Consider the following 27,028-nt stretch of genomic DNA (forward strand, 5'->3'; position numbering starts at 1 on the left):
TGGGAAGGGGTCACCCAGACCCTTCCTCATCTGACTTCCTCTTTCCACTGATTTGGTGGCCTCCACTCAGACTTCACTCCAGTGTCTGCCTGCTTCTCTTTTCTACCACTGAAATGTGCAATGCCACCTTTTCCCCAAATTTCTACAGATATCACACGTGATTGTGCTAACCCAGGGTTCAAGATGTTCCACTACATCCCAGCTCAACCCATGATGGAAAATCTCCTCTAAAACGGGAGTGGGCAAACCACAGCCTGCAGAGCAAATCAAGGCTGAGGCCAGTTCTGTATATAACCTGTGAGCTGAGGAGGGCTTTTACATTTTTTTAAAGGGTGAATAAATCAAAAGAAACAGAATGTTTCATCACCACATATGAAAAGTTCATGCAATTCAAATTTCTAAACTTGTAGGGAATGCAGCCTTGCAGGTCACTTCCTTCTTGTCCAGGGTGGCTTTCTTGCTCAAGAGGACAGTTGAGTGTTGAAGGAGACCAGATGGCTGGCTAAGCCTGACTTCCTACACTTATCATCTGGCTCTCATCCAGCCCTGCTCTAAGGATTTCCGGTTCTTAATTTCCCAGGGGCTGACTATTGGAGATCTTCCTCCCCAGCTCATCTCCAGGGCCTTCTTCCTTTCTTCCCTAGCCTCTTCACACCCCAGAGATGTCCCAGAACATCCTAGTCTTTCTTTCTTGTGGAGTGTGTATATATATATATTTACAACCTACAAGGAAGTCAGAGTATCTGTCATATAAAATAAGCCATTTCAACTGTAAAAAGTAGGTCCCTGGTAAGATGCTCGTTCGCACAGCATGTCAGTCCACTCAATTTCCTTTATGCAAACTCCTCAACACTTCTTGATGGTGTGCATTTAGTTTATTATTTGCCATCACCATTTTTAACAAAACAGAAAGGGAATTTTTTCCCCCTTTGGATTTTATTTACCTAGAAAGCAACTGAAGAAAAGTGATGGCATGTCTGATGCAAGGAAGCGAAATTGTAAGTGAAATTATGTAAAAAGCAAACAAAGTTCCTGATCAACATAGATATCAGTGCAGTTCAGTCACTCAGTCGTGTCTGACTCTTTGCAACCCCACGAACTACAGCACACCAGGCCTCCCTGTCCATCACCAACTCCCAGAGTCCACCCAAGCCCATGTCCACTGAATCAGTGATACACTGACTCTGAAAAAAATGGAAGCTGACAGCAGATGTCATCTGAAAATGCTCAGCCTTGATGGGTACTACACAAAATAATTACAATGGCAAGAAAAATAAAAAGGCACAGGACAAGAAGAACAAATATTTTGACATGAGAAACAATCCAGTCTTTGAGTTGGAGGAGTGCCTTAGAGGCACCGTTTCTCTCAGCCTCTTTCAGGTCTTGCTTTTGCTTTGCAACCTGCAGCCGTACCTTGTCCAGGTAGTGCCTCTGACCTTCTCCATGGGTTCCACCCCCTATCTGTCGCAGCATCTGTGCATCAAAGAAGAGCTCATTGGTGAGGAAGGCTCCCTGGTGCTCCCGCTCCAGCCCCTCGATCACGGCCATCAGCTTGGCCAGCTGCTCTCTCTGCTCATCCCCGGAGGCCCGGTTGTTGAAGGCACAGTACCTCCGCCCACACTCCCGGACCAGGCTCCTCAGCCTGAGGTTGTCTGTGTTTGCCACATACTCATCCAAGGATCCGCCCGCCAAGTCCTCCTTGTGAGTGAAGAGGATGACCATGTGTCTCTCAGCTCCTACCCCAAAGACCTCCTTCACCCTGGTCACGGCCACCACGTCCTGCTCGGTGAAGCGCCCCAGCTGGGTCACCAGCAGCAGCACGTGGGGCCCTGGCACCGACAGCAGGTAACAGGCTCCGATATTCTCATACACCTCTTGATCCTGGGCCCCGGCCTCGAAGATGGGGGGCGTGTCCACCACCAGGATGGTCCTCCCATTCCACATGCCTGTTGCCCTCTGACACTTCCTGGTCACCGACTGGGCCCCCAGCTTGGACTCAAAGACGGGCTGGCAGAGGATGCTGTTCCCAGTGGCACTTCTCCCGCTGCCTGTTTTCCCTACCAGGATGATCCTCAACGAGGAGGAAGGTTCAAAGCCTTGATGTTCTATTCCACCTGTTGAAAAAAGAATTTTCTTGTTTTACCATGGTAGTGATTCTTTTTTTTCTCTTTAATTTAAAATTTTTATTTACTCTTGGAGTAGATAACGAGCTGGCTTAAAACTCAACATTCAGAAAACTAACATCATGGCACCGGTCCCACCACTTCATGACAAATCGATGGGGAAACAATGGAAACAGTCAGAGACTATTTTCTTGGGCTCCAAAATCACTGCAGATGGTGACTTCAGCCATGAAATTAAAAGATGTTTGCTGTTTGGAAGAAAAGCTATGACAAACCTAGACAGTGTATTAAAAAGCAGAGATATCACTATGCCAACAAAGGTCTGTTTAGCCAAAACTATGATTTCTCCATCCTGTATAGATGTGAGAGTTGGACCATAAAGAAGATTGAGCACCGAAGAACTGATGCTTTCAAATTGTGGAGAAGACTCTTGAGAATCCCTTGGACTGCAAGGAGATCAAACCAGTCAATCCTAAAGGAAATCAACTCTGCATATTCATTGGAGGGACTGATACTGAAGCTGAAACTCCAATACTTTGGCCACCTGCTGCAAAGAAGAGCTGACTCAGTAGAAAAGACCCTGATGCTGGGAAAGATTGAAGGCAGGAGGAGAAGAAGACAACAAAGGATGAGATGGTTGGATGACATCCAGTGGACGTGAGTCTGAGTAAAGTCCGGGAGATGGTGAAGGACAGGGAAGCCCGGTGTGCTGCAGCCCATGGGGTCTCAGAGGAGGACATGACTGAGCGACTGAGCAACAACAAGATGGTGAGCACTGTTGTTTCAGTTCCAGGCGTGCAGCAGAGTGAGTCAGTCATTCCTATGTGTGTATCTTTTCTTTTTCAAATTCTTTTCCTATTTAGATTATTTAGAATATTGAGCAGAGTTCTCTGTGCCATACAGTAGGTCTCTGTTGGTAAAGTTAGTGATTCATAAGATTTTTCTGTCACTGACCTTTCATGGTATCTCATGAAAGCTATGGACCTCTCTCTGCCAAACAGTGATATGAAAATCGTACAGGTGTTTGCATACAACTTTGGGTGGCTCCTGACTGATAGGAAGCCCACATTGGGAGCCCAAGCTTGGACCCATAGCCAAGAGCCAGAACTGCTACACTATGAGGGATGCTCCAAGGACTTCTTCAGGACCAACAAAAATACAGGTTTTCGGAAAGAAAAGTGATCCTTTGCTTTTCCCATGACATTGCTTAGGCCAGTTTCACGCTAATCTCAGGTGAAATTACAAGGAGGTGAGGATAAATCATAAATGAGAAAATATTATCATCTGCTTTTCACCCACCATTCCCAGGCACACAGACTGCTCATTACAGTCATCTGAACCCTGGGAGTAAAGGAAGTCTCAGATGTTAGAGTCTCAGTGACCTCCCACTGAGGACCAGCTGAATGTCCCTGGGTTTCTGCTCTTAGGGTAGGGATTTGAATATTGGAAAGTGAGCCTACGGAAGGCCTGTGGTTAATGTCAGGGACAGAGTCTGACAGATGACCCTGGATGGGTGGCTGAAGAAGAGATGATAAGAACGTTAACAATACATATTTTGGAAAGATCATTGATGTGGCTGATAGAATTATAGGAAATTATAATAAAAGTGGTGTTGGTGAGGGTCACTCTGTACCAACAGCTAAGTCTTCTAGGGATGAAGAGAGTGAGAGTGCAAGGATTTCTGGAGTTCTTATAAGCCCAAATGAATTAAATTCATTCTAGGCTCCTAAAATCTGTTATTTTACTCGTTTTACTCTGCGTTGCTTCTGCCTTTCCTTAAGTATTCTGGATTTTTTTCAAACATGATTACTAAATCTCTATGGGGGAACTTTGGGTTTCTCAGGTGGCACTAGTGGTAAAGAAGCGGCCTGCCAATACAGGAGATGCAAGAGACCCAGGTTTGATTCCTGGGTCAGGAAGATCCCTGGAGGAGGGCATGGGAACTCACTCCAGTATTCTTGCCTGGAAAATCCCACAGACAGAGGAGCCTGGCTAGCTACAGCTCCAGAGGGTCGCCAAGAGTCAGACATAATTGAAGTGACTTAGCACACACACATGGGGAACCTGCCCTCTTTTCAGCTGAGCACAGGTAGGGAAAAACGTTTTCACAATTTGGTTCCAAATCTCCTGACTTCTGACTTGAAGTTTTGTTTCCACATTTCCCATACATCACTGCACAGAGCAGAGCTTCACACTTGGGTGTGTGGGCTGTGCTGATGGTAGGGAAGATAAACAACAAGATGAAAGTGAAAGTCACTAAGTTGTGTCCAACTCTTTCCTACCCCATGGACTATACTGGGGTTGCGCTTGTGGCTCAGCTGGTAAAGAATCTGCCTGCAATGCAGGAGACCTGGGTTTGATCCCTGGGTTGGGAAGATCCCCTGGAGAAGGGAAAGGACTATACAGTCCATGGAATTCTCCAGGCCAGAATAATGGAGTGGCTAGTTATTCCATTCTCCAGGGGATCTTCCCAACGCAGGGACTGAACCAAGCTCATCCTCATTGCAGGTGGATTCTTTACCAGCTGAGCCACCAGGGAAGCCCAATGAACACGATAGCTACCTTTTTCTTCTGCAGCTTAAAATAATTGGGTTTCTTTTCTGTCTCAATATTTGAGGTCAGGGAGTGGAGGAGGGAAGATAGTGATTTTCCCCTGGTGACCAGAGAGCTTGAGAATTTGGAGGGTTTCTTACCTTCAGCCATGGTTCCGTATCTGCTCCTCTGAAGCCCTTCCATTAGCTTCTGGAATAAAAAGAAGAAAGGAATTAAAGCAAGTGTCCTTATAGGAGTTGGTCCAACCAGTCCATTCTGAAGATCAGTCCTGGGAGTTCTTTGGAAGGAACGATGCTAAAGCTGAAACTCCAGTACTTTGGCCACCTCATGCGAAGAGTTGACTCACTGGAAAAGACTCTGATGCTGGGAGGGATTGGGGGCAGGAGGAGAAGGGGACGACAGAGGATGAGATGGCTGGATGGCATCACTGACTCGAGGGACATGAGTTTGAGTGAACTCTGGGAGTTGGTGATGGACAGGGAGGCCTGGCATGTTGCAATTCATAGGGTTGCAAAGAGTCAGACACGACTGAGAAACTGAACTGAACTGAACTGAACTGAAGGCCTGAGAACACCTCCAATTTAGACAGCCAAAAATAATTATCTTTACATTTGCTAACTTTCTAACTTATATTTTGCTTTCAGTTATCCATATATAACTTTAAGCAAGCCAGGTTATGTTAACATAGTGAACTCTTGCTATTCTTCCTCCTACAGGAAAGCAAGAAATGTTTGAATATGCATCAGTTGTTTATCTCCCTTCAAGCTGAAAAGGCATGAAATAAAGCCTTCTTCTAGGAATGAGAAGCTGGACTTTTTATTATTTTATTATTATTAGAATCAAGGTAGGCAAGTTGCCTTACTGTAGGTAAGTTGACTACTGTAGGCAAGTTGCCTTACTGTAATTATTTTATTATTATTATTATTAGAATCAAGGTAGGCAAAGTTGCCTTACTGTAAATGAGTAGTTGTTTGTTTGAAGTACCGGGCATTTCCAGTCCCAGAAACTCTGTATCAGATGGACATCCCAGTGGCAAAGGGGAAAGTACAATATAGCTTCCAGTGGGAGTGTGGAATTGGGGTCCAGGGCGCCTTTGAGGATGGACATGAGAGGGAGAAGGGGAAGAGGGCCAAACATGGTCATCAACCTTCCTTCCTCTGAGCAGCTGGGGGAAGAGAAACTGGAGCCATAACTGAGGGACAGAAGCAAGATTAAGGACAAATTCAGGATAAAGTCATTGCCTGCTCAGTTTTAAATCAAATGTCTTTAAATCAATAGCCACTTTAAAAAATCCCAGTCGATGTCACCAGAAATTGGCAAAACCGTGGAGAGGTTTCATTCAGCTGAGGCATGTGGTTGTGTCATTCTTCTTGGTGCTAGAAAAGATAATTGTGCATTAGAAAAGGCAAGCCTGCAATATGCAACTATAATTAAGATGAACTCTGAGCCTGTATTTTATTTAGTCAATTTGAAAGATTATGCAGTCATGAAACAAACATTTTAAGGAGAGAAATACACAGAGGAATGAAATGAATGCCCACCATTTGCAATGAACAAATCTCAGTATTTTGGCATTGTTATTGCTGCTATTCTGTTGGACTGAAAACATTAAAAGAACATTACACATATAGCTCCATTTCTTTATTTTTTGACTTCTCCACTTCCCAGTCTCATTCTCACTCTTCTTTTCAGAGGTAATCAGTATTCCAAGATGTTTATGTCTCTTTCTCAATTGTGTATTTACACTTGTACACACATGAGTCTATAGTTAAGATATAGTACTTTTTGGTATTTTAATCTTTTATGGAAGTGGCATTATTTATGTAACATTTTATCCAATTCTTTCTTAACAAACATGTGGAGTTCCAAATACATCCTTGCTGCTACCAAGAGTGCTGCACAAGAGTCCTGCATACATTTTGTGCACGTGACAATCTCTGGCATGGACAGCTTCCACCTGACTAGACGCTGCCAAGTCCCACTCCAGGACACTTCTGCTATCATGCTGGCAGCAGCCACATGTGAGCATCCCTTATATCTTCACTTACACTTAGTAATACCAGGTTTTTAATTTTTTGGTTACCCTTTGGAGCATACATTAAAGTGTCTTATGTCTTAATTGGTTTAAACTTGCATTTTATTGATTAGCATTGAATTCAGAACGGTTTTCATAACTGATTTGCTTATTTAGCTTGATTCTGGTATTCCTACCTTTTTTACATTTTTCTCTTCACTCAGTCTGGATGCATAAATATGGTCCCCATTAGGGAAACCATCCCTTGTCACACTGTCAGAATATATTAAGATAACTTCCTTCCTTTCCCTTTCTCCCACACACCCCTTTCCCTTCCTTCACCCCCAGAAGAGCATTTTCCTCACCACCTTTTCCCACATGCTGTCCTTGCCTCTGATAAATTATACTCAGTTCAGTTCAGTTCAGTCACTCAGTCATGTCCAGCTCTTTGTGACCCCATGAATCGCAGCATGCCAGGCCTCCCTGTCTGTCACCAGCTCCCGGAGTTCACTCAGACTCATGTCCATCAAGTCGGTGATGCCATCCAGCCATCTCATGCTCTGTTGTCCCCTTCTCCTCCTGCCCCCAATTCCTCCCAGAATCAGAGTCTTTTCCAATGAGTCAACTCTTCACATGAGGTGGCCAGAGTACTGGAGTTTCAGCTTCAACATCATTGCTTCCAAAGAACACCCAGGACTGATCTCCTTTAGAATGGACTGGTTGGATCTCCTTGCAGTCCAAGGGACTCTCAAGAGTCCTCTCCAACACCACAGTTCAAAAGCATCAGTTCTTCAGCACTCAGCTTTCTTCACAGTCCAACTCTCACATCCATATATTACCACTGGAAAAACCATAGCCTTGACTAGACGGACCTTTGTTGGCAAAATAATGTCTCTGCTTTTGAATATGCCATCTAGGTTGGTCATAACTTTCCTTAAGCATCTTTTAATTTCATGGCTGCAGTCACCATCTGCAGTGATTTTGGAGCCCCCCAAAATAAAGTCTGACACTGTTTCCACTGTTTCCCCATCTATTTGCCAAGAAGTGATGGGACCAGATGCCATGATCTTAGTTTTCTGAATGTTGAGCTTTAAGCCAACTTTTTCACTCTCCTCTTTCACTTTCATCAAGAGACTTTTTAGTTCCTCTTCACTTTCTGCCATAGGGTGGTGTCATCTGCATATCTGAGGTTATTGATATTTCTCCCTGCAATCTTGACTCCAGCATGTGCTTCTTCCAGCCCAGCATTTCTCATGATGTACTCTGCGTATAAGTTAAATAAGCAGGGTGACAATATACAGCCTTGATGTACTCCTTTTCCTATTTGGAGCCAGTCTGTTGTTTCATGTCCAGTTCTAACTGTTGCTTCCTGACCTGCATATAGGTTTCTCAAGAGGCAGGTCAGGTGGCTTTTGCTAAAACTGAACAAATTCTCTGACACGGTTCCTACCTCAGATGAGATTTTCTATATAATGGAATCAGTATATCAATGTGGTAAAAATGATGAAGATAGTGGTGACAGTGTTGATGAACTTTAGCATCGTAATAATCCTTTGCACATTTATTTTAAACTTTAAAGTTTCTTTTATATCCATTATTTTAATTGTTCTTCAAAATTCCCTATGATGTGACCAAGATAGGTATTAACTTTTCTATTAAAATATTGGGAAACTGAACCTTAACTGATCTGCCCATGATCACACAACTGCCATGGGGCTAAGAGCAAAAATGACACATTTGCCTGGATATTCTCTTAGATTTATCAGGGCAGAAAAGCAATTATAAGGTCAAGCAACCTCTTGGAACATCACATACCATGTTGCCATCTCTGATCAAGACAAAACTGAAGCCAACAGGCTCGAAGCTTGCCCTAAAGCCAACAAAGAGAAGTGTGTTGCAAAATTTTGGGTGCATTTAAAAAATATTCAAACATAAAATTGCAGGGGACAGAAGTTGCTCAGAATGGAAGGATTTCAGTTTTAAACGATCTGGTGTTTTTCTGCTGCTTGATGATCAGTGTGATCCAGATGGAGCTCTGTGGCTGCCACAAAATGCCATCAAATTTCTGGTTGGTGAGCAGAGGTGCAGCACCGTCCTCTTGAGCCATCTTCTGAGTGGGTCAGGCTGCCGGGGAGACACATCCCACTGAAGAATGGAATTTTTGGGGATGGGGTGGATATTAATAAGTACCAAAGTGTCCAGAGACTAGTCAGAAAGGATATTAATGGAGATGCTGAAATGACAGGATATTAAAAGGACTGAATCAAGCCTAGGAAGACATCCGGAAGCACTGTAAACCTGAAGCAATGTGACGTGTCAATCGCAGAGTAGACAAAAGTGGGGAAATGAAGAATGGAGGCAGATTTCTTCTCCACAAAGAAAATCTTAATCCTCCCCAAACAGGGTCAGGAATCATGATAGAGACAGTGTGCAAGCAGAGATTATAAGGGTATCTGACAGGAACAGCAGGAGGAGCTAACTTAGGGAGGAAGCTGAAGCAAATGGACATCATATACCTTCTGATCTTTAAATTGGACGAAGCTGATGTTATCTTGACAATACATTATTTTATCAAACCACGAGAAAGCAGGCTCTCTCATTATGCTGTTTCTGGAAAGGTAAAAATATTTTTCATTTTCCTCATTCATGAGGCTCTCCTTCCTGGTGTGCCCCAGTCCCTCTGTTTCCTGGCATCGCTGGTTTCACAGTTTAGCATCATAATTTCATAACACAGCTCTTACAGGGGGTTGACAGCAGACCAAGGATGGTTCCTGTACACGCTGGTGTCTCTCTGCCATAGAATTGAGTTCTACATCATGTCGCAGGAAACGTGTGGTGTCTCTGGGGGAGAATGGGGTGGCTTTCAGAAGATCAAGGTCTTGGAACAATGTCCACTGAGAGGTTTCATTGGGAACACGTGACTCAGCGAGGGTACTCGTCCTGTGGAGCCCTAGGAATGGATTCCTGCACCCTGCCGTCTCTGGGAGGTGGTGCTTGTCAGGGATGGGCCGGGGGTGGTATCGAAGAAATTAAGAAGGTAAAACTTAAGATGTACGTTCTACCTACCTTGTGAATTCACCTTGTGAATTTGAGTTTTTCTCATCTATCAAATGAACTATTTGTGAAGCTCTATGGAAGTTTCACAAGCTATGAACTATTTGTGAAGACTATTAGTGAAGCTCTGTGAAACCCTGTGAAGCTTATGAAAATCAAAGGAGCTAAGAAGTAAGCCACAAAACGGAAAAGATCGCAGCCCTGTGGAAAGCGATGGGCTGTGAACGCGGAGTGAGAGGTTCCCAAACCCGCTTCAGTCGCACTGGGAACCCGCTGTTGTCCATAACGCTCTCCACTGGCGCCGGGTTTCACTGACAGAGGAGCCCAGAGGCATGGAACCGGTGTGAGGTCGCACCAGAAGTCAGTAGCCCTGATTCAACTGCTGGCTCCAGACGCACTCCCCAGCCCCAGCTCCCCTCCTGCTTTGCTCCTCGCCGCCCACCCCCCGGCCTCCCCAGAACCCCGGGACCCCCGCCAGGGTCCCCTTACCAGGCGCGGTACTGCGGGCTGGGTGCGGGCAGGTCGGTGAGAGCGCGCGGCCGAAGGCTGCAGGGCACGACTGTAGGATAAGAAGGAAAGTGGGGCTGACGGAGGGCGCCCCCTGTCCCCTCCGGGCGGGGAGAAACTGCTGCCGCCGAAACCGAGAGCACTGGGTTCAGAGCGTGGGCCAGCCCCCGCCCCCCAACCTTTACCCCCCAACCCCCACTGCACCCAGGGATGCTTCCTGTCGAAGACCGCGAGCGGCTCGCCCCATCTCATTTCCTCCTTAAGACGTGAGAGAAGAAAAGAAGTGATGTTTGGATTGTGAGAGAGCAAAATATGGACCCCCTCCAACTCCTGTCCCTCACCTCCTCGTTGCTAAAGCCCACTGGTTGCCTCCGTGGGAGTGTTGGGTTTTCGCGGAGAACTTCTTTACCCTCAGCGCAAAGCTGGAGCAAGGTGCAGAACAGGATGGAATGGAACCCTCTTCCTTTCCAGAAACTCCGCAGAACTGGGAGGCAGAGAGCCACTGTCCTTGTCTTTTGTTTTTGGGGTTGGAGTGTCTGTTCTTAGGGAGTGTGTGTGTGATTTTTGAGGAGTGGTAGGCAGTTCTTTTTGACTGTGTGGATCACAACAAACTCTGGAAAATTCTTCAAGAGATGAGAATACCAGACTATCTTATTTGTTTCCTGAAAACTGATGTTTTTGAACTGTGGTGCTGGTATGTGGGTCAAGAAGCAACAGTTAAAACTGGACATGAAACAACTGACTGGTTCAAAATCGGGAAAGGAGTACATCAAGGCTGTATATTGTCACCCTGTTTATTTAACTTATACGCAGAATGTGCTGTGCTTTGCTTAGTTGCTCTGTCCTGTCTGACGTTTTGCAACGCCATGGACTGAAGCCCACCAGGCTTCTCTGGCCATGGGGATTTCCAGGCAGGAATACTGGAGTGGTTGCCATGTCCTCCTCCAGGAGATCTTCCCAATCCAGGGACTGAGCCCAGCTCTCCCTCATTGCAGGTGGATTCTTTACCATCTGAGCCACCAGGGAAGCCCAAGGATACTGGCGTAGGTAACCTATCCCTTCTTCAGGGGAACTTCCTCAGCCAGGAATTGCACTGGCGTCTCCTGGGTTGCCACGGTAAAGAGTCTGCCTGCAATGTGGGAGACCCGTATTCAATCCCTGGGTTGGGAAGATCCCCTGGAGAAGGGAATGGCAACCCACTCCAGGATTCTTGCCTGGAAAATCCCATGGATAGAGGAGCCTGCTGGACTACAGTCCACAGCATTGCAAAAAGTCAGACATGACTGAGCAACTTCACTTTCACTTTCTCCTGCATTGCTGGCAGATTCTTTACTAGCTGAGCTACCTGGGAAGCCCTATAAGCAGAATACATCGTGTGAAATGCTGGGTTGGATGAATCATAAGCTGGAATCAAGATTGCCAAGAGGAATATCAACAGCCTTAGATATGCAGATGATACCACTCTAATGGCACAAAGCCAAGAGGAACTGAAGAGCCTCTTGATGAGGGTGAAAGAGGAGAGTGAAAAAGTTGGCTTAAAACTCAGCATTCAAAAAACTAAGATCATGGCATCCAGTCCCATCACTTCATGGCAAACAGAAGGGGAAAAAGTAGAATCAGTGACAGATATTTATTTTCTTGGGCTCCAAAATCACTGCAGCCACAAAATTAAAGGATGTTTGCTCCTTGGAAGGAGAGCTATGACAAACCTAGATAGTGTATTAAAAAACAGAGAAATCACTTTGTCATTAAAGGTTCATATAGTCAAAGCCATGGTTTTTCCAGTAGTCATATATGGATGTGAGAGTTGGACCATAAAGAAGGCTGAGCACTGAAGAACTGATGCTTTTAAATTGTAGTGCTGGGGAAGACTTTTGAGAGTCTCCTGGACACCAAGGAGATCAAACCAGTTAACCCTAAAGGAAATCAGCCCTGAGTATTCATTGGATGGAAGGCCTGATGCTAAAGCTGAAGCTCCTATATTTTGGCCATTTGATGTTAAGAGCTGTTGCTGCTAAGTCGCTCAGTCGTGTCCGACTCTGTGTGACCCCATAGACGGTAGCCCACCAGGCTCCCCCATCCCTGGGATTCTCCAGGCAAGAACACTGGAGTGGGTTGCCATTTCCTTCTCCAATGCATGAAAGTGAAAAGTGAAAGTGAAGTCGCTCAGTTGTGTCCAACTCTTCGCGACCCCATGGACTGCAGCCTACCAGGCTCCTCCGTCCATGGGATTTTCCAGGCAAGAGTACTGGAGTGGGTTGCCATTGCTTTCTCCAGTTAAGAGCTGAGTCATTGGAAAAGACCCTGATGCTGGGAAAGATTGAAGGCGGGAGGAGAAGGGGACAACAAAGGATGAGATGGTTGGATGGGCATCACCGACATGAATCTGAGCAAGCTTGGGGAGTTGGTGATGGACAGGGAGGCCTGGCATGCTGCGGTCCATGGGGTCACAAAGAATCGGACATGACTGAGTGACTGAACTGAATTGAACTGAAACTTAGTGGGGGTAAAGAGTGAAAGAAATACAAAATAAGAATTGGGCCAAGAATGAGGCTGAATATGAGATATTTCCTCATAGCTCAGTTGGTAAAGAATCTGCCTGCAATGGAGGAGACCCCTGGTTTGATTCTTGGGTTGGGAAGATCCACTGGAGAAGGGATAGGCTACCCACTTGAGTGGGTACCACATGGACTATACTGGGGTTTCTCTTGTGGCTCAACTAGTAAAGAATCCATCTGCAATGCTGGAGACCTGGGTTCGATCTGTTAGGTAGTTGGAATAGAAAAAAAGAATCCAGAATAGTGGTGGCTAAGAGACTAGGAAGGGAAAAGCCTGATAAAAAAGAACAAAGGAAGGTCTGAGGACTGGAGAGAGAACCTCAGGTAGAACAAACAGCACCTCTGGCTAGCCCAGTTTACATAGGTCAGGCCCAGGGGAGGGAAAAAACATGAGGAGCCAAAGGGCCGTGGGGGTGGGGTGGGGGGTGGGGTTGTCTTTCCCTTCTTCTCCCTCTCTTTCTCTCCTTCCCTCTTTCTCTCTCTCCCCTTTCTGTCTGTCTCTCTCTTGCTCTTTCTCCCTCCTTTCTTCCCTCCCTTGCTCTCCCTCTCTCTCCTCTTCGCAGTCTTTTGGGTCAGCATGCCCCCTCATGCCTGGAGGATGTATTTTCCTTTATTTTCTAAATAAAACTGAGCTGTAACATGGAGCTGTGACACTGATCTGTCTGAGAGCTGTAACAGTCTCTCTGAGAGCTGAGACATGGTCTGTCAAAGGGCTTTAACGTCTGTTGCTTCAAATTTTTGTTGTGACGAGACAGAACGGAGGAAATTACACACACCCTTGACAGATCCGTGGGTCAGGAAGATCCCCTGGAAAAAGGAAAAGCTGCCCACTCTAGTATTCTGGCCTGGAGGATTCCATGGACTGTATCGTCCATGGGATCGCAAAGAGTAGAACACGACCGAGCGACTTTCACTTTCATAAGATATAAAATAAAACAAAATACTACATTACTTTGGAAGACAACTACATTAAAAGAAAAAGTAAAAGACAAATTTAGAAAAAAAACTTAAAATATTTATTGCTGAAATAAGCAAGCACAAATCCAGTTCTATTAGAAAAGGCATATATTACCACTATCAGATGAAGGCTCCAGGGCAGGGAAAAAAAAAGTCTTGGGTCATAGTCTAGCTCTGGCTTCCTCTTCTAGGGCATTTAGCCCACATGGTATTCTCTGGAAGGAGTAGTGGCATCTGTCCAGCCAGGCTGATGAACACTGAATATTGTGCATAATTATTGAATATTGTACAACACTGAATATGGTACAAGACTAGGTAAGAGGGTATGCATTGTTTGAAATCTGCTTGAAAACCTCATCATGGCCAAAAACAACTCTCAGAAGTAAGCTAAGGATGAACCTCTCTGTGTAAAATGAAGCTGATTCAGGCAGTAGGGGCATGGAAATACGAAAGAAGCTGATCAACACACGAACAAGGAATTTTTGTGCATGAAGAGATAAAAGGTGAGAGGAGACCTATGTAAATGATATGAATATACATTCACTTAGAGCATTTTTGAGAAGTTATAGTGTTTTGATCCTGTGTTTGGTTAAGGAAGCTCTTTTTATATGACAGTAAGGAAAAATAATTTCAGGTTCTGATTTGCCACTTTTTGCCTTTAGAAAATCACTTGATTCTCAGTAGATTACTTTCCTCTGCAAATAAAAGGTTCTTAATGATTTTCCTTATGAATTGTTTTCCTTATTCCTACTGATTAATTATCCTTCATACTTCATGAGGTAGTTTTTATCATGAAATATTAAGCAATAAATTGTTATAGTATTCTCTCTACAATTAGGTTTTCTATTTTATGGTCAATCTTGCATTCTTTTGCTTTATTATCTATTTTGTATTCAGTTCAGTTCAGTTCAGTTGCTCAGTTGTGTCCGACTGTGACCCCATGAATTGCAGCACGCCGGGCTTCCCTGTCCATCATCAACTCCCGGAGTTCACTCAGACTCACCTCCATCGAGTTGGTGATGCCATCCAGCCATCTCATCCTCTGTCGTCCCCTTCTCCTCCTGCCCCCAATCCCTCCCAGCATCAGACTCTTTTCCAGTGAGTCAACTCTTCACATGAGGTGGCCAAAGTACTGGAGTTTCAGCTTCAACATCATTCCTTCCAAAGAACACCCAGGGCAGATCTCCTTCAGAATGGACTGGCTGGATCTCCTTGCAGTCCAAGGGACTCTCAAGAGTCTTCTCCAACACCACAGCTCAAAAGCATCAATTCTTCGGTGCTCAGCTTTTTCCACAGTCCAACTCTCGCATCCATACATGACCACGGTATTACATCTGTATTATTAAATTATATATATTTAAACTTTTTTTGGCTGTGCTATGTAGCATGTTAAATAAGCAGGGTGACAATATACAGCCTTGAGGTACTCCTTTTCCTATTTGGAACTAGTCTGTTGTTCCATGTTCAGTTCTCACTGTTGCTTCCTAGCCTGCATACAGATTTCTCAAGAGGCAGGTCAGGTGGTATGGTATTCCCATCTCTTGAAGAATTGTCCACAGTTTATTGTGATCCACACAGTCAAAGGCTTTGGCATAATCAATAAAGCAGAAATAGATGTTTTTCTGGAACTCTCTTGCTTTTTCCATGATCCAGCAGATGTTGGCAATTTGATCTCTGGTTCCTCTGCCTTTTCTAAAACCAGCTTGAACATCAGGGGGTTCACGGTTCACGTATTGCTGAAGCCTGGCTTGGAGAATTTAGAGCATTACTTTGCTAGCATGTGAGATGAGTGCAATTGTGCGGTAGTTTGGGCATTCTTTTCATTGCCTTTCTTTGGAATTGAAATGAAAACTGATCTTTTCCAGTCCTGTGGCCACTGCTGGGTTTTCCAAACTTGCTGGCATATTGAGTGCAGCACTTTCACAGCATCATCTTTCAGGATTTGAAACAGCTCAACTGGAATTCCATCACCTCCACTAGCTTTGTTCATAGTGATGCTTTCTAAGGCCCACTTGACTTCACGTTCCAGGATGTCTGACTCTAGATGAGTGATCACACCATCATGATTATCCGGGTCATGAAGATCCTTTTTGTACAGTTCTTCTGTGTATTCTTGCCATCTCTTCTTAATATCTTCAGCTTCTGTTAGGCCCATACCATTTCTGTCCTTTATTGAGCCCATCTTTGGATGAAATATTCCCTTGGTATCTCTCATTATCTTGAAGAGATCTCTAGTCTTTCCCATTCTGTTGTTTTCCTCTATTTCTTTGCATTGATCACTGAAGAAGGGTTTCTTATCTCTTCTTGCTATTCTTTGGAACTGTCTCAGAGTACATCATGAGAAACACTGGACTGGAAGAAACACAAGCTGGAATCAAGATTGCTGGGAGAAATATCAATAACCTCAGATACGCAGATGACACCACCCTTATGGCAGAAAGTGAAGAGGAACTAAAAAGCCTTTTGATGAAAGTAAAAGAGGAGAGTGAAAAAGTTGGCTTAAAGCTCAACATTCAGAAAACGAAGATCATGGCATCCGGTCCCATCACTCCATGGGAAATAGATGGAGAAACAGTGGAAACAGTGTCAGACTTTATTTTGGGGGGCTCCAAAATCACTGCAAATGGTGACTGTAGCCATGAAATTAAAAGATGTTTACTCCTTCGAAGAAAAGTTATGACCAACCTAGGTAGCATATTCGGAGAAGGCAATGGCACCCCACTCCAGTACTCTTGCCTGGAAAATACAGTGGACGGAGGAGCTTGGTGGGCTGCAGTCCATGGGGTCACTAAGAGTTGGACACAACTGAGCGACTTCACTTTCACTTTTCACTTTCATTCATTGGAGAAGGAAATGGCAACCCACTCCAGTGTTCTTGCCTGGAGAATCCCAGGGATGGGGGAGCCTGGTGGGCTGCCGTCTATGGGGTCACACAGAGTCGGACATGACTGAGCGACTTAGCAGCAGCAGCAGCAGAAAGCATATTCAAAAGCAGAGACATTACTTTGCCGACTAAGGTCTGCCTAGTCAAGGCTATGGTTTTTCCAGTAGTCATGTATGGATGTGAGAGTTGGACTGTGAAGAAGGCTGAGTGCCAAATAATTGATGCTTTTGAACTGTGGTGTTGGAGAAGACTCTTGAGAGTCCCTTGGACTGCAAGGAGATCAACCTTGGGATTTCTTTGGAAAGAATGATGTTAAAGCTGAAACTCCAGTACTTTGGCCACCTCATGCGAAGAGTTGACTCATTGGAAAAAACTTTGATGCTGGGAGGGATTGGGGGCAGGAGGAGAAGGGGAAGACTGAGGATGAGATGGCTGGATGGCATCACTGACTCGATGGGCGTGAGTCTGAGTGAACTCTGGGAGTTGGTGATGGATAGGGAGGCCTGGCATGCTGCGATTCATGGGGTTGCAGAGTCGGACACGACTGAGTGACTGAACTGAACTGAACTGATGTAGCATGTGGGATCTTAGTTCCCAGACCAGGGATTGAACCCATGCCCCCTGCAGTGGAAACAGGGAGTCTTAACTTCTGAGGTGCCAGGGAAGTTCTTAAATTATTACACTTAAAAAACTAAAAATTGTGTCTTCCATTTACTTATGAGCCTGTGCTATGCTGTGCTTAGTCGCTCAGTCTTGTCTGACACTGCAGCCCCATGGACTGTAGCCTGCCAGGCTCCTCTGTCCATGAGGATTCTCCAGGCAAGAATACTGGAGTGGGTTGCTGAGCCCTGGTCCAGGGGATCTTCCCAACCCAAGGATAGAACCCAGGTCTCCTGCATTGCAAGTGGATTCTTTACTGTCTGAGCCACCAGGGAAGTCCCACTTATGAGTCTATATAGCTCTAAATCTAAGAATTAGAAATTAGCAATATTTTAGAGAATAAATACAACTTTGTACTTTGTAAATATATTTGATGACTAATCATACAGACCTTTTATTACCACTAGCACCCAACTCTGTAGAATAGAATAATGTGGAATAGTTATTATTACAAATACTAAATGTGGAGAATTCATGAGTGTGAAATTTATGTATTTCTGAGTATGAAGTTTATTTATGAAGATTATTATTATGATATTTCCTCTACACTTTTCATTTCTGTATCATATTCTTGTGGAATTCAACCTACAAAGTGCTTTCTTTTGCATTACTTCATCATACATATTAAGATTAATTTTAATATAACATCTCAAGAAAAGATGAAGCCCCTTGGCCACAAAGTCTCTGAGCAAGTTCATAGGGATGGGTTTTAGAACATAAGCCCTCCGCACATCTCCTGCTCTTTCTACTGTACCCCACAGCAGTCCCACTAATACCCAAACAGGGCATTTTACCCACAATGTCAAGGTTTCTTCTGATCCTATACATTTCTAGACACTATAGTTTGCATGAGAATTTGGCATTCCTAATACTGACTCGATAGATGTGAATCTGAGTGAACTCCGTGAGTTGGTGATAGACAGGGAGGCCTGGCGTGCTGCGATTCATGGGGTCACAAAGAGTTGGACACGACTGAGCGACTGAACTGAACTGAACTGAACACTCATATTTGGGGCTTCCCTGGTAGCTTAGACGGTAAAAAAATCTGCCTGCAATGCAGGATACTTGAATTCAATCCCTGGGTCAGGAAGATCCCCTAGAGAAGGGAATACAACCCACTCCAGTATTCTTGCCAGGAGAATTTCATGGACAGAGGAGGCTGGCAGGCTGCAGTCCATCAGGTCACAAAGAATCGCATACAACTGAGCAACTAACACTCATATTTGTCTTAAAAATTGTATTTACATTTACAAACAAGACAAATAACAAGTAATGATAGAAATTGGAGGGTATAGATGCACATTCAGATGTGAGAAAACGAAAACCTGAAAGAACAGCAGGTTAAATTCAGCCCTGTGGTAAGCAGACTTGGCCCACAGCGCGTGCTCATGCACACGTGGCCCTGGATGGGCAAGCTGCAGACCTGGCGATCCCCGCCACAGCGGCCTTTTCCTGGGCGCCTCAGGTTGTAGAAGGATTTTCTCTCTGGCTGACAGTCTCTGCATGGGCCCAGAAGGCAGCTAAAGAAGGAATTGATAATAAATTTTTTTTCCAGCTGAACTTCACTGAGTCTAAGTCACTGCCCTCAGGCTCCCCAACTGCAGGCAGCCTTAAGGCCAGAGTTCATCCCGAGTCTCCCTCTCCCTAGAGCTTTACTCTGAGGTGGCATTGAAGCGCATGAGCATAGACTCCTGCTCCACGGAACTGGGATGGCCCTAGGGTGCCTGCACACAACCTCACTCCTCCCACCCTCTATTATCCCTCTGGCCTGTTCCATGCCCCCCGCACATCACCCTCCCCGTTAGCACACTTGAGCCCTGATAGTCTTGGGGTGTCTTCATCCTGCCGCATCCACACCACCTAACTAGGGCGTGGCTGATAGAAAGGCTTCCCTTTGAAGTGTTGTTTCAGACATAAGGAAATGATAACGATAACGATTGTTCACACAATCTAAGGACAGGGTTCAAGGACTTAGGTGGGTTGACCCACCCCATGTAAAAACCCATAGCGGTGCAGCCACACCTAACCTCGAGTTCTCTGTGCCTCTCTGCTGACGTACCTGCGGCTTCCTGTCTTCTCTGAGACAGGAACTTTATTATTATTTGCATAAAAATCCAGAGAGAAAACTACATTGAAGACATTGCATGTTAGTTTCCCCAAATCTTACTTCATTTGGGACAGACATGAACCATAATACATGCTAGAAAATTTGAAATTGTGTTATTTTCAGTATAGTCACATTTAACTTCTTGGTTCTAAGTCATTGTACTGGTAAATAAACTGATGTATGTGTGCATGCTCAGTCGTGTCCAACTCTTTGCAACCCCATGGACTGTAGCCCACCAGGCTCCTCTGGCCATGGGATTTTCCAGGCAACAATACTGGAGTGGGTTGCCATTACCTGCTCCAGGGTATCTTCCTGACCCAGGGATTGAATACACAGCTCGTGGGTCTCCTGCATTGCTAGGTGGATTCTTTTTGTGGCTCAGCTGGTAAAGAATCTGCCTGCTATGTGGGAGACCTGGGTTTGATCTCTGGGTTGAGAAGATCCCCTGGAGAAGGGAAAGGCTGCCCACTCCAATATTCTGGCCTGGAGAATTCCATGGACTGTATAGTCTCTGGGTTTGCAAAGAACTGGACAGGACTGAGTGACTTTCACTTGCAATGTCACCTGGAATTAAACATTTACATGTTTGACTGTGACTTCTGTTTCCTTGATGATAATAAAAATCTGCAAGAACACTGAAGGGAGGTAACTAGCTGTAAGAACTAGAAAATATCAAGAAGAGTCTGTGTAGGCTATGGTCTGAATGTTTGTGTCCGCCCCCTCCCCCCTCAACATTCACAGGTTGAAAACCTAGTCTGGAGAGGAGGGTATAGGAGGTAGTGTCATTGGGAGGATCTTAGTTTAGGAGGGTAGATTCCTCATGATTGGACTTAGTGTTTTGTTCTAATTGAGTGTGAGGACACAGTCAGAAGTTGGCATTCTGCAATCTCAGAGAGGACTCTCCCCCAAACCTGACCATGATCATGGACTTCCAGCTTCCAGAACTGTGAGGAATAAATGTCTGTTGTTTTTAAGCCACCCAGCTCTGTGTGTGTGTGTTTAAAATAGCAGTCCAAAGAGAGGAAGGCCGGGTCTAAACAAACCAGCAAACAGACACAGACAAGCTCAAAATAAAGAGTGGGTTTTCCCTTGGCTAGGAATCCATTTTTTACCAAAAACTGCCAGTCATTTTACGATTTCTCACAGATGACCAATACCTCAAAATAACTAAACACATTTTTAAGGATGTTTTAGAGTGGTACAACTTTATTTTAAAACTATGTGCTGGAGTAAGCATGATTCCTTGGAAATCCCCCTTCAGATCTAAGGTCCAGGTCCTTTCTTGCCAGGTGACCTGCAAGACTGAGGTCACACCGTCACCGCCTCGGGCCGGCGCCTGCAGAGCAGGTACAGCAGGAACAGGGCACCCAGCAGGGAGGCCAGGCCCAGCTTACACCGGGTCCCCGGCCCCACCTTGGGCCACCGCCACAACCCAGCCAGAGGCCAGCGCTCCGGCCACGACGGCGCGTGGGCAGCCAGTCGCTCCGCCACCCTGCGCAGCCTCTCCTCGGGGCTCAGCCCGCCCAGGGTCTGCGCCAGGCGGTACACGTCGTTGGTGTAGGGGGCGCCGCCGTGGTCCCTCACCAGCTCCTCCACCAGCCCCATCAGCTCCCCGACCTGCGCCTCCCGCTCCCCGTCGGCCGCTCGGTTGTCGAAGGCGCAGCAGCGGCCCCCGCACTCGGCCACCAGCTCCCGGAGCGCGCGGTTGTCGGTGTCGCGCACGTACTGCTGCAGCGAGCCCCCCGCCAGGTCCTCCCTGCGGGTGAAGACCACGATGGTGCGCGCCGCGATGCCCGCCCCGAAGAGCGCCTTCACCCCTTGCCAGGCCCGCAGGTCCTGGGCGGTGAAGCGGCCGAGCTGGGTCACCAGGAGCACGGCGTGGGGCCCCGGGGCCGACAGCAGGTAGCAGCGGCCTCTCTCCTCGAAGCCCGGGTCTGCCTGGGCGACCTCGGGGCTGAAGAGGTCGGGGGTGTCGAGGACTTCCACGTCCCACGAGGCCCAGCGGCAGCTCCCCGTGGCGCAGGCCCTGGTCACCGCCGTGGCCGCGAGCCTGGAGAGGAAGTGCTTCCGCTGGAGGATGCTGTTGCCCGTGGCGCTCTTCCCGGTCCCCGACCTCCCGGCCAGGAGGAGGCGCAGCCTGCGCTCCTGCAGGGCGGACCTGAACTCCTGGAAACCTGTGGGCACCGGTGGTCTGTAAGCTTCGGGATCTGAGAGCAACATGTCCCGGTCCCCGGGTCTCCTGGACGCCTTGCGAGCAAAGAACAGAGCGCTTTCTCGGTTGTGTTTGGGGCCAGACCTTTACTGAGTGACCTGGTGTGAGATTTGGGCACTCCAAGGGGTCTCTACCCGTCTGTTTCTCCCGTCTTTGGCGTCACACGTGCACCTGTAGGTACTCCAGCAGCTGCTGAATGTCTCTCTAGAGAATGCGCCTTTGTAATACAGGCCATTACTTCGTCTGATATGATCTGTCATCCAGGCTGTGCAGAGCTGGTCCCCAGTGACAATTTCTGTCTTATTTTCCCTGATACTGTCCCACTGGAGAAAAGGGTGGGGCAGTGGGCCCAGCCAGGAGGGCTATCTGGAGTCCCAAAGCAGGGGCTTTGAATCATAGACCTGTCCTCTACCAGCCTTGTAATCCTGGGAGCTGCTTAATCTAAGTGTTAAACCTCTTCTGCACAAACAGAATCAATATTGTAGCGCTGTCCTCATAGGCTGTTGGGAGGATAAGACCAGGCCATCTCTCTTCCCTCCCTCCTCCTCCTCTCTTCTCCTCTCTCTTAAAACTGCCGTCTAATAACTTCCATCCGTGTTCCCTAACACGTTCTACCTGGTCAATCATGTTCTCTCTAATATACAATCTGATGCCCTCTACGTCGCCTTCTGTTTATTCATTTTACTTTGGGAACAGGGCTGCAGGTTAGTCAAAGAACTTAATATCTCACTGCAGGGCGGTGGTACAGATCAGGTGAAGTGCCAGCCCCAGGGCTCTTGCTGCTTCACCCCAGCATCGAGTCACCTCTCGGCTTCTCTCTGTTCAGTCTTGAATTAGCCCATTCCCCTACTACCTAGAGCTCACTCCTGGGGACAAACACTCATTGTGAGACATGTTCTTACCATAGGCATTTTCTTCATCTCTTGGCATCTTCCGTCCTCCCATGATTACCTGAAAGAATCCCAGACACAATTTGTTCATTCACTCATTCATCAAATAGGTGTAACTGTCTACAATGTCAGGTCAAGTCTAAAATGCTGGTGACCCCACTGTGAGAAGGTCATAGTCCCTGCCCTCCTCTGAGCATCAGAGTTTAGGGAAGGAGTAGCCTGGTCTGGGTTGGGATGATGCTGTGAGAATACCTGGTGAGCTTGGCTTTGTCGTCTCAGGGCCCCCAAATGCAAAGAGCAAAGGGGAGATGATAACGCTTAATCCCACCCATGCCAATGAGTGAACTTCAGATGTTAATTTCTCCAGGTGATTCTATGTCAGGTGGTGCTAGTGGTAAACAATCTGCCTGCCAATGCAGGAGATGCAAGAGATTCGGGTTCGATCCCTAGGTCAAGAAGATCCCCTGGAGCAGGAAAAGGCAACCCAATCCAGTACTCTTGCCTGAAAAATTCCTGGACAGAGGAGGCTGGCAGTTTGCCGTCCAAAGGGTCAGAAAAAGTCGGACACGACTAAGAGACTGAGCACCTTTGTCAGTGATGTAAGCTGTCGGAAACAAGATTTCCCAGGAGTTTCAGCAGCGAGGCTGGTGATGGAGGGTGGGCTTCAGAAAACCCTGAGAACAAGAGTTTGCTCACTGACTGAGGAACTACCTTAGGGTCTCTGGCCTATGAAACAAGCAAGAAGAAAATTGGAAAACAGATGTATTTCCCAAACTCATCTGGAGAGTTTCTGCTCTTAGATAACTACATAGTTTGGCTTCTCCTTATGTATCTAAATATGGGGAGACTGGGATGCTCCCCTCTGGCTCTTTATGTTCTGGCTCTCGAGTCTGAGGCGTCTCAAAGTACAATGATTACACCCACTCAGACATCATCTAATACAATTAAACATTTTGTGGTCGTTTGCCTGATCACACAAGCTTCTGACCATGAGCCCACAGTCTCTGCTCAGTCTACTTCTCCAGCCTCATTTCCAATGAATCCCACCTCGCCTGCCCCCTCTTCACCCCTGCCCCCAGTCAGCCACTCCAGACACAGATTTCAGCGCCCTTTCCCAACCCGCCTCTGCTTTCCCTCCCAGGACCCTTCATCCCACCCTACATTTCTGCCTGAAAGTCCTGTCTGTACTTCAACATCCATTTCAAATTCTACCTCCTCTCCGTTGCCCACCTGTTTTCTGCAGGTAACTGTATTCAACCCCATTTGGCACCAACAGGGAAGGAAAAACGAAGGGAGAGGCTGGGTGAATAGCCCCTCTCTGGCCAAAGGACTCAGAGGGCAAGTTTGTCCAGAACTCAAGCTGAAGCTGTTTGTGTTTCTGCTGTCGCTCTCCTGCTGCCCCACGCAAAGCTTTCAGTAAAGTTTACCCCAGGACAAATCACATGATATGATTAGTTATTTTGTGTCTAAGCATCAACAAACTCCCATAATTGACATCAGAGCAGAAATGAAGAAAAAGCCGCAAGATTCGAACCCTAGAAGAAGAGTAGCTAAAGCAAGAGGTCCTCGCCAAAGATGGAAATGAGAAAGTGTGCTACAGGGAATCCACAGAACTCTCGAGTAGGTCACTGGGATTTCCAGATAGTTTGAAATGTGGGTTAAAACCATTTAAAATAAATTTTAAGAAGGTGATAAGCTCTTCCTGAAATCTGGGGTGATAAATAGCTCTTTCCTTTATTGTAAAGCATGTTGAATTCCTGTATTCTGAATACTCTGAAAATTCAAAGTTCACGTAACTCAGTGCCTCTCAAATATATTGTTTTTCAGAACTACTTGAATGTTCTTTAAAAATGTTGATTCTGGGGGGACCATGCTCAGAAATTCTGATTTATGAATCCAGTGTATCTGATATCATCAGTCCACACATCAGAGTTTGGAAACGAACCATTTATTCAGACCCCTTCATTGTACGGATGAGGAAACTGAGGTGTTCCTACAGCAGGGGTGGGAGAGACTTGATTTAGGGAGCCAGCGTGTCAGGGGTCATGAGGATGAGGGGTTGAAGACCTGGTTCCTAACCTCTTTAGTCTCTTGAGGGTCCCTTATTGTGGACATAGGGGAGAAGGGGAATCTGGGGCGGGGTTGAATTCTGATGGTTTCCTGACTCAGCACACTGTAACTTGCTCTGAAGTTAGATGGCTTTGGGGCCACAAGAAAGATATTTTGCCTGTGCTGAATGTTCAATCTGAGCAATGTTGAATGCCTTTTAAAATGCATTTTACTCCTAGACATGAGTACAGACTTTTCTTACTGTATGGGGGAAGTGTGGATGGAGACAGACATGTGGGCCCTCCAGACTGGGGACCATTCTCATAAACCTTTTTTGAACTTCCTCTGTTGGAAACTTGGAACATCTTCACAAATCTGGACGCCCCATCTTACTGGGTCCGGCTGTTACTCACCTGAAAGGTGCCTGGTGGAGCCCGGGTGCTCAGACAGTAAATGCTCTCAGAACCATGTTCCTTCTGGTTGGTTGTAGCTCCTGCTCCCTGCGGGGCTCGCCTTTCCTGGTGACAGGCTCTCACCGGTGATCCAAGAAGGCCCTGATCTCTGCCTTCCCTTCAGTTTTGAGTTGGCAGGCTGTTTCCTTCCACTCTGCATAGAGGAAGTCTTTGAGACTCATAGCTCCTGTGAGCCCAGAGGGAGGGTTAGGTGGTGGTGATGATTTAAAGAGACAGGAACATTCATTGTAGGCTCAAAGCATTTATCTCACAAAACCTCTCTCCTGTTGTGACTAATCTGTGTTCTCTAGCAGGGCCCTCCCCCACCCCCATACCAAATATCTTCTTGTAGGACCCCAAGGCCTGAGTCTCTTTTTAGAACTGCTTAGTGATCTAATCTTCAGTTACTTTTTACCATGTAAGCATTTCCCCCATATAAAAAAAGTCCAGGGTGATTCCTGCTTCAGAACAAACACATGATAGCTTTTCTCAACAGCTGTCCATTGACTGGACGTCCCTATGGCCAGTGCCCCTCTGGGTCCAGTCTGTCAGAAAAATCCAGAAGCAGAGTTTTATCTGAGAAAGGATGTCTTCTCAGCCGTGGAAGGACTTGAAGCCAGCCGATGTATTGAGGATGAGGATGAATTGCTGTTGCTGTTTAGTCACTCAGTCGTGTCAAACTCTTTGTGACCCCATGGACTTAGCCCGCCTGGCTCCTCTGTCCATGGGATTCTCTAGGAAAGAATATTAGAGTGGGGTGCCATTTCCTCCTCCAGGGGATCTTCCCAACCCAGGGATCGAGCCTGTGTCTTCTGCATTGGAAGGTGGATTCTTTACTGCTGAGCCACCATGCGTTTACACTATTTCTGAGTTAGCATTATATAGAGCTTAGTCTGGTCATCTGTGTTGGTAGCACCTATTCTAGTTATTCTGCCTTCTCTCGTGAGGGTCATGAGAGTGAGGTCAGTAAAAGACCCAGTGGTGTGGTGAACAGGTACCAAAGGACTGGCCCTAGAACTGGTCAGCTCACCAATCCAACTCAGGAGTTGACTTTAGAGTTGACTGTCGCTGGATGTGGGAAGGAAGACTGTCCTGAGCCCTAACCTACTGGCTGGGACCTGCTATTTCATCTTTCTTTCCAGCCCATTTTCTCAGGTGGGAAAGAGACCCAAGGTCAACTGTTTTCTGTTTTTTTTTTTTTTTCCAGGTACAGTGTCTCTTGAATGACTGACACCTCCATTTTTTCCATTCAGCATTATTGAAGCCCAGGGTCTCTCATTCTCCCAGTAGGCTAGTGGGGCCAGGACTAGTGTGAAGAAAGTTTGGTGTCCAGGGCACAGAGTTGAAGGAGACACACTGCCAAGGTTTCTCAAGTGCCAATCCTGCAGGTGAATGACCCCGGCAGTGAGTATTTCCTTAAGACTGAGGAGAATATGGCTCCTCACTGGCTTCACCCGAGTCCGAACCACAGACGAGTCTTGACTAAGTCTTTGCTACACAACGTATACCTTTCATTAAGATGCTTCCAGTGTTTCTTCGATAACTCCTTGCCTTTCTGTGTTCTCATGCACGCATGTGGAGTCTTTCTTCACCACCTGTGACTTTGCCTGAGGCTTTACCTGGTTACGAGAGGGTGCTTTTAGCTCTACATCCTTCTTACTTTTTCCCACCTCTCTTTTATGTGTATTGTTTGCTGCTTCCTTGGAGTTTTCCTAATTATCTAGTGAGCTCATCAGTCATAAAGACTGTGTTTATTTTAATAAATCCTAGTTGCATTTAACAAGAAGATGTTAAATGTAAAATACTGTAAAATGCAAAAGGTCCACTCTTGTCTGAAACATAAGCCTCTAGTATGTTTCAATGCTGACTGGGATTGGACACAAGGGATAAAGTCTAGTTGAGCTTCTTTTGATGCACATAAAACAGACTATTCATGTGTGTGTCTGTGTGTGATTGTTGAGTGTGAGCTGGTTGTGTCAGAGAAATAAGCCATATGTCCATTTACCAT

The 27,028-nt window shown here is 46.2% G+C and overlaps 2 protein-coding genes across 4 annotated transcripts; both read right to left on the reverse strand.

The window, feature by feature from the left end:
• LOC102184497 (GTPase IMAP family member 5-like) lies at nucleotides 1,214–10,388 on the reverse strand. Of its 2 annotated transcripts, none has more exons than XM_018046739.1 (3): nucleotides 10,234–10,388; nucleotides 4,817–4,865; nucleotides 1,214–2,114 (listed from the first exon to the last, which is right to left on the reverse strand). In XM_018046739.1, the coding sequence occupies exons 2-3, from the start codon at nucleotides 4,857–4,859 to the stop codon at nucleotides 1,228–1,230; spliced, it is 930 nt and encodes a 309-aa protein (XP_017902228.1). In that variant the 5' UTR covers nucleotides 4,860–4,865; nucleotides 10,234–10,388; the 3' UTR covers nucleotides 1,214–1,227. The 2 variants fall into 2 exon arrangements, with proteins under 2 accessions (XP_017902228.1, XP_017902227.1); XM_018046738.1 differs by lacking the exon at nucleotides 10,234–10,388 and adding an exon at nucleotides 9,207–10,138.
• Nucleotides 20,600–25,254, reverse strand: GIMAP1 (GTPase, IMAP family member 1). Of its 2 annotated transcripts, none has more exons than XM_018046749.1 (3): nucleotides 24,982–25,254; nucleotides 22,532–22,580; nucleotides 20,600–21,591 (listed from the first exon to the last, which is right to left on the reverse strand). In XM_018046749.1, the coding sequence occupies exons 2-3, from the start codon at nucleotides 22,572–22,574 to the stop codon at nucleotides 20,726–20,728; spliced, it is 909 nt and encodes a 302-aa protein (XP_017902238.1). In that variant the 5' UTR covers nucleotides 22,575–22,580; nucleotides 24,982–25,254; the 3' UTR covers nucleotides 20,600–20,725. The 2 variants fall into 2 exon arrangements, with proteins under 2 accessions (XP_017902238.1, XP_017902237.1); XM_018046748.1 differs by lacking the exon at nucleotides 24,982–25,254 and adding an exon at nucleotides 23,750–24,320.

Source organism: Capra hircus, chromosome 4, assembly GCF_001704415.2.
Source record: "Capra hircus breed San Clemente chromosome 4, ASM170441v1, whole genome shotgun sequence".
NCBI classification, from domain to species: domain Eukaryota; kingdom Metazoa; phylum Chordata; class Mammalia; order Artiodactyla; family Bovidae; genus Capra; species Capra hircus.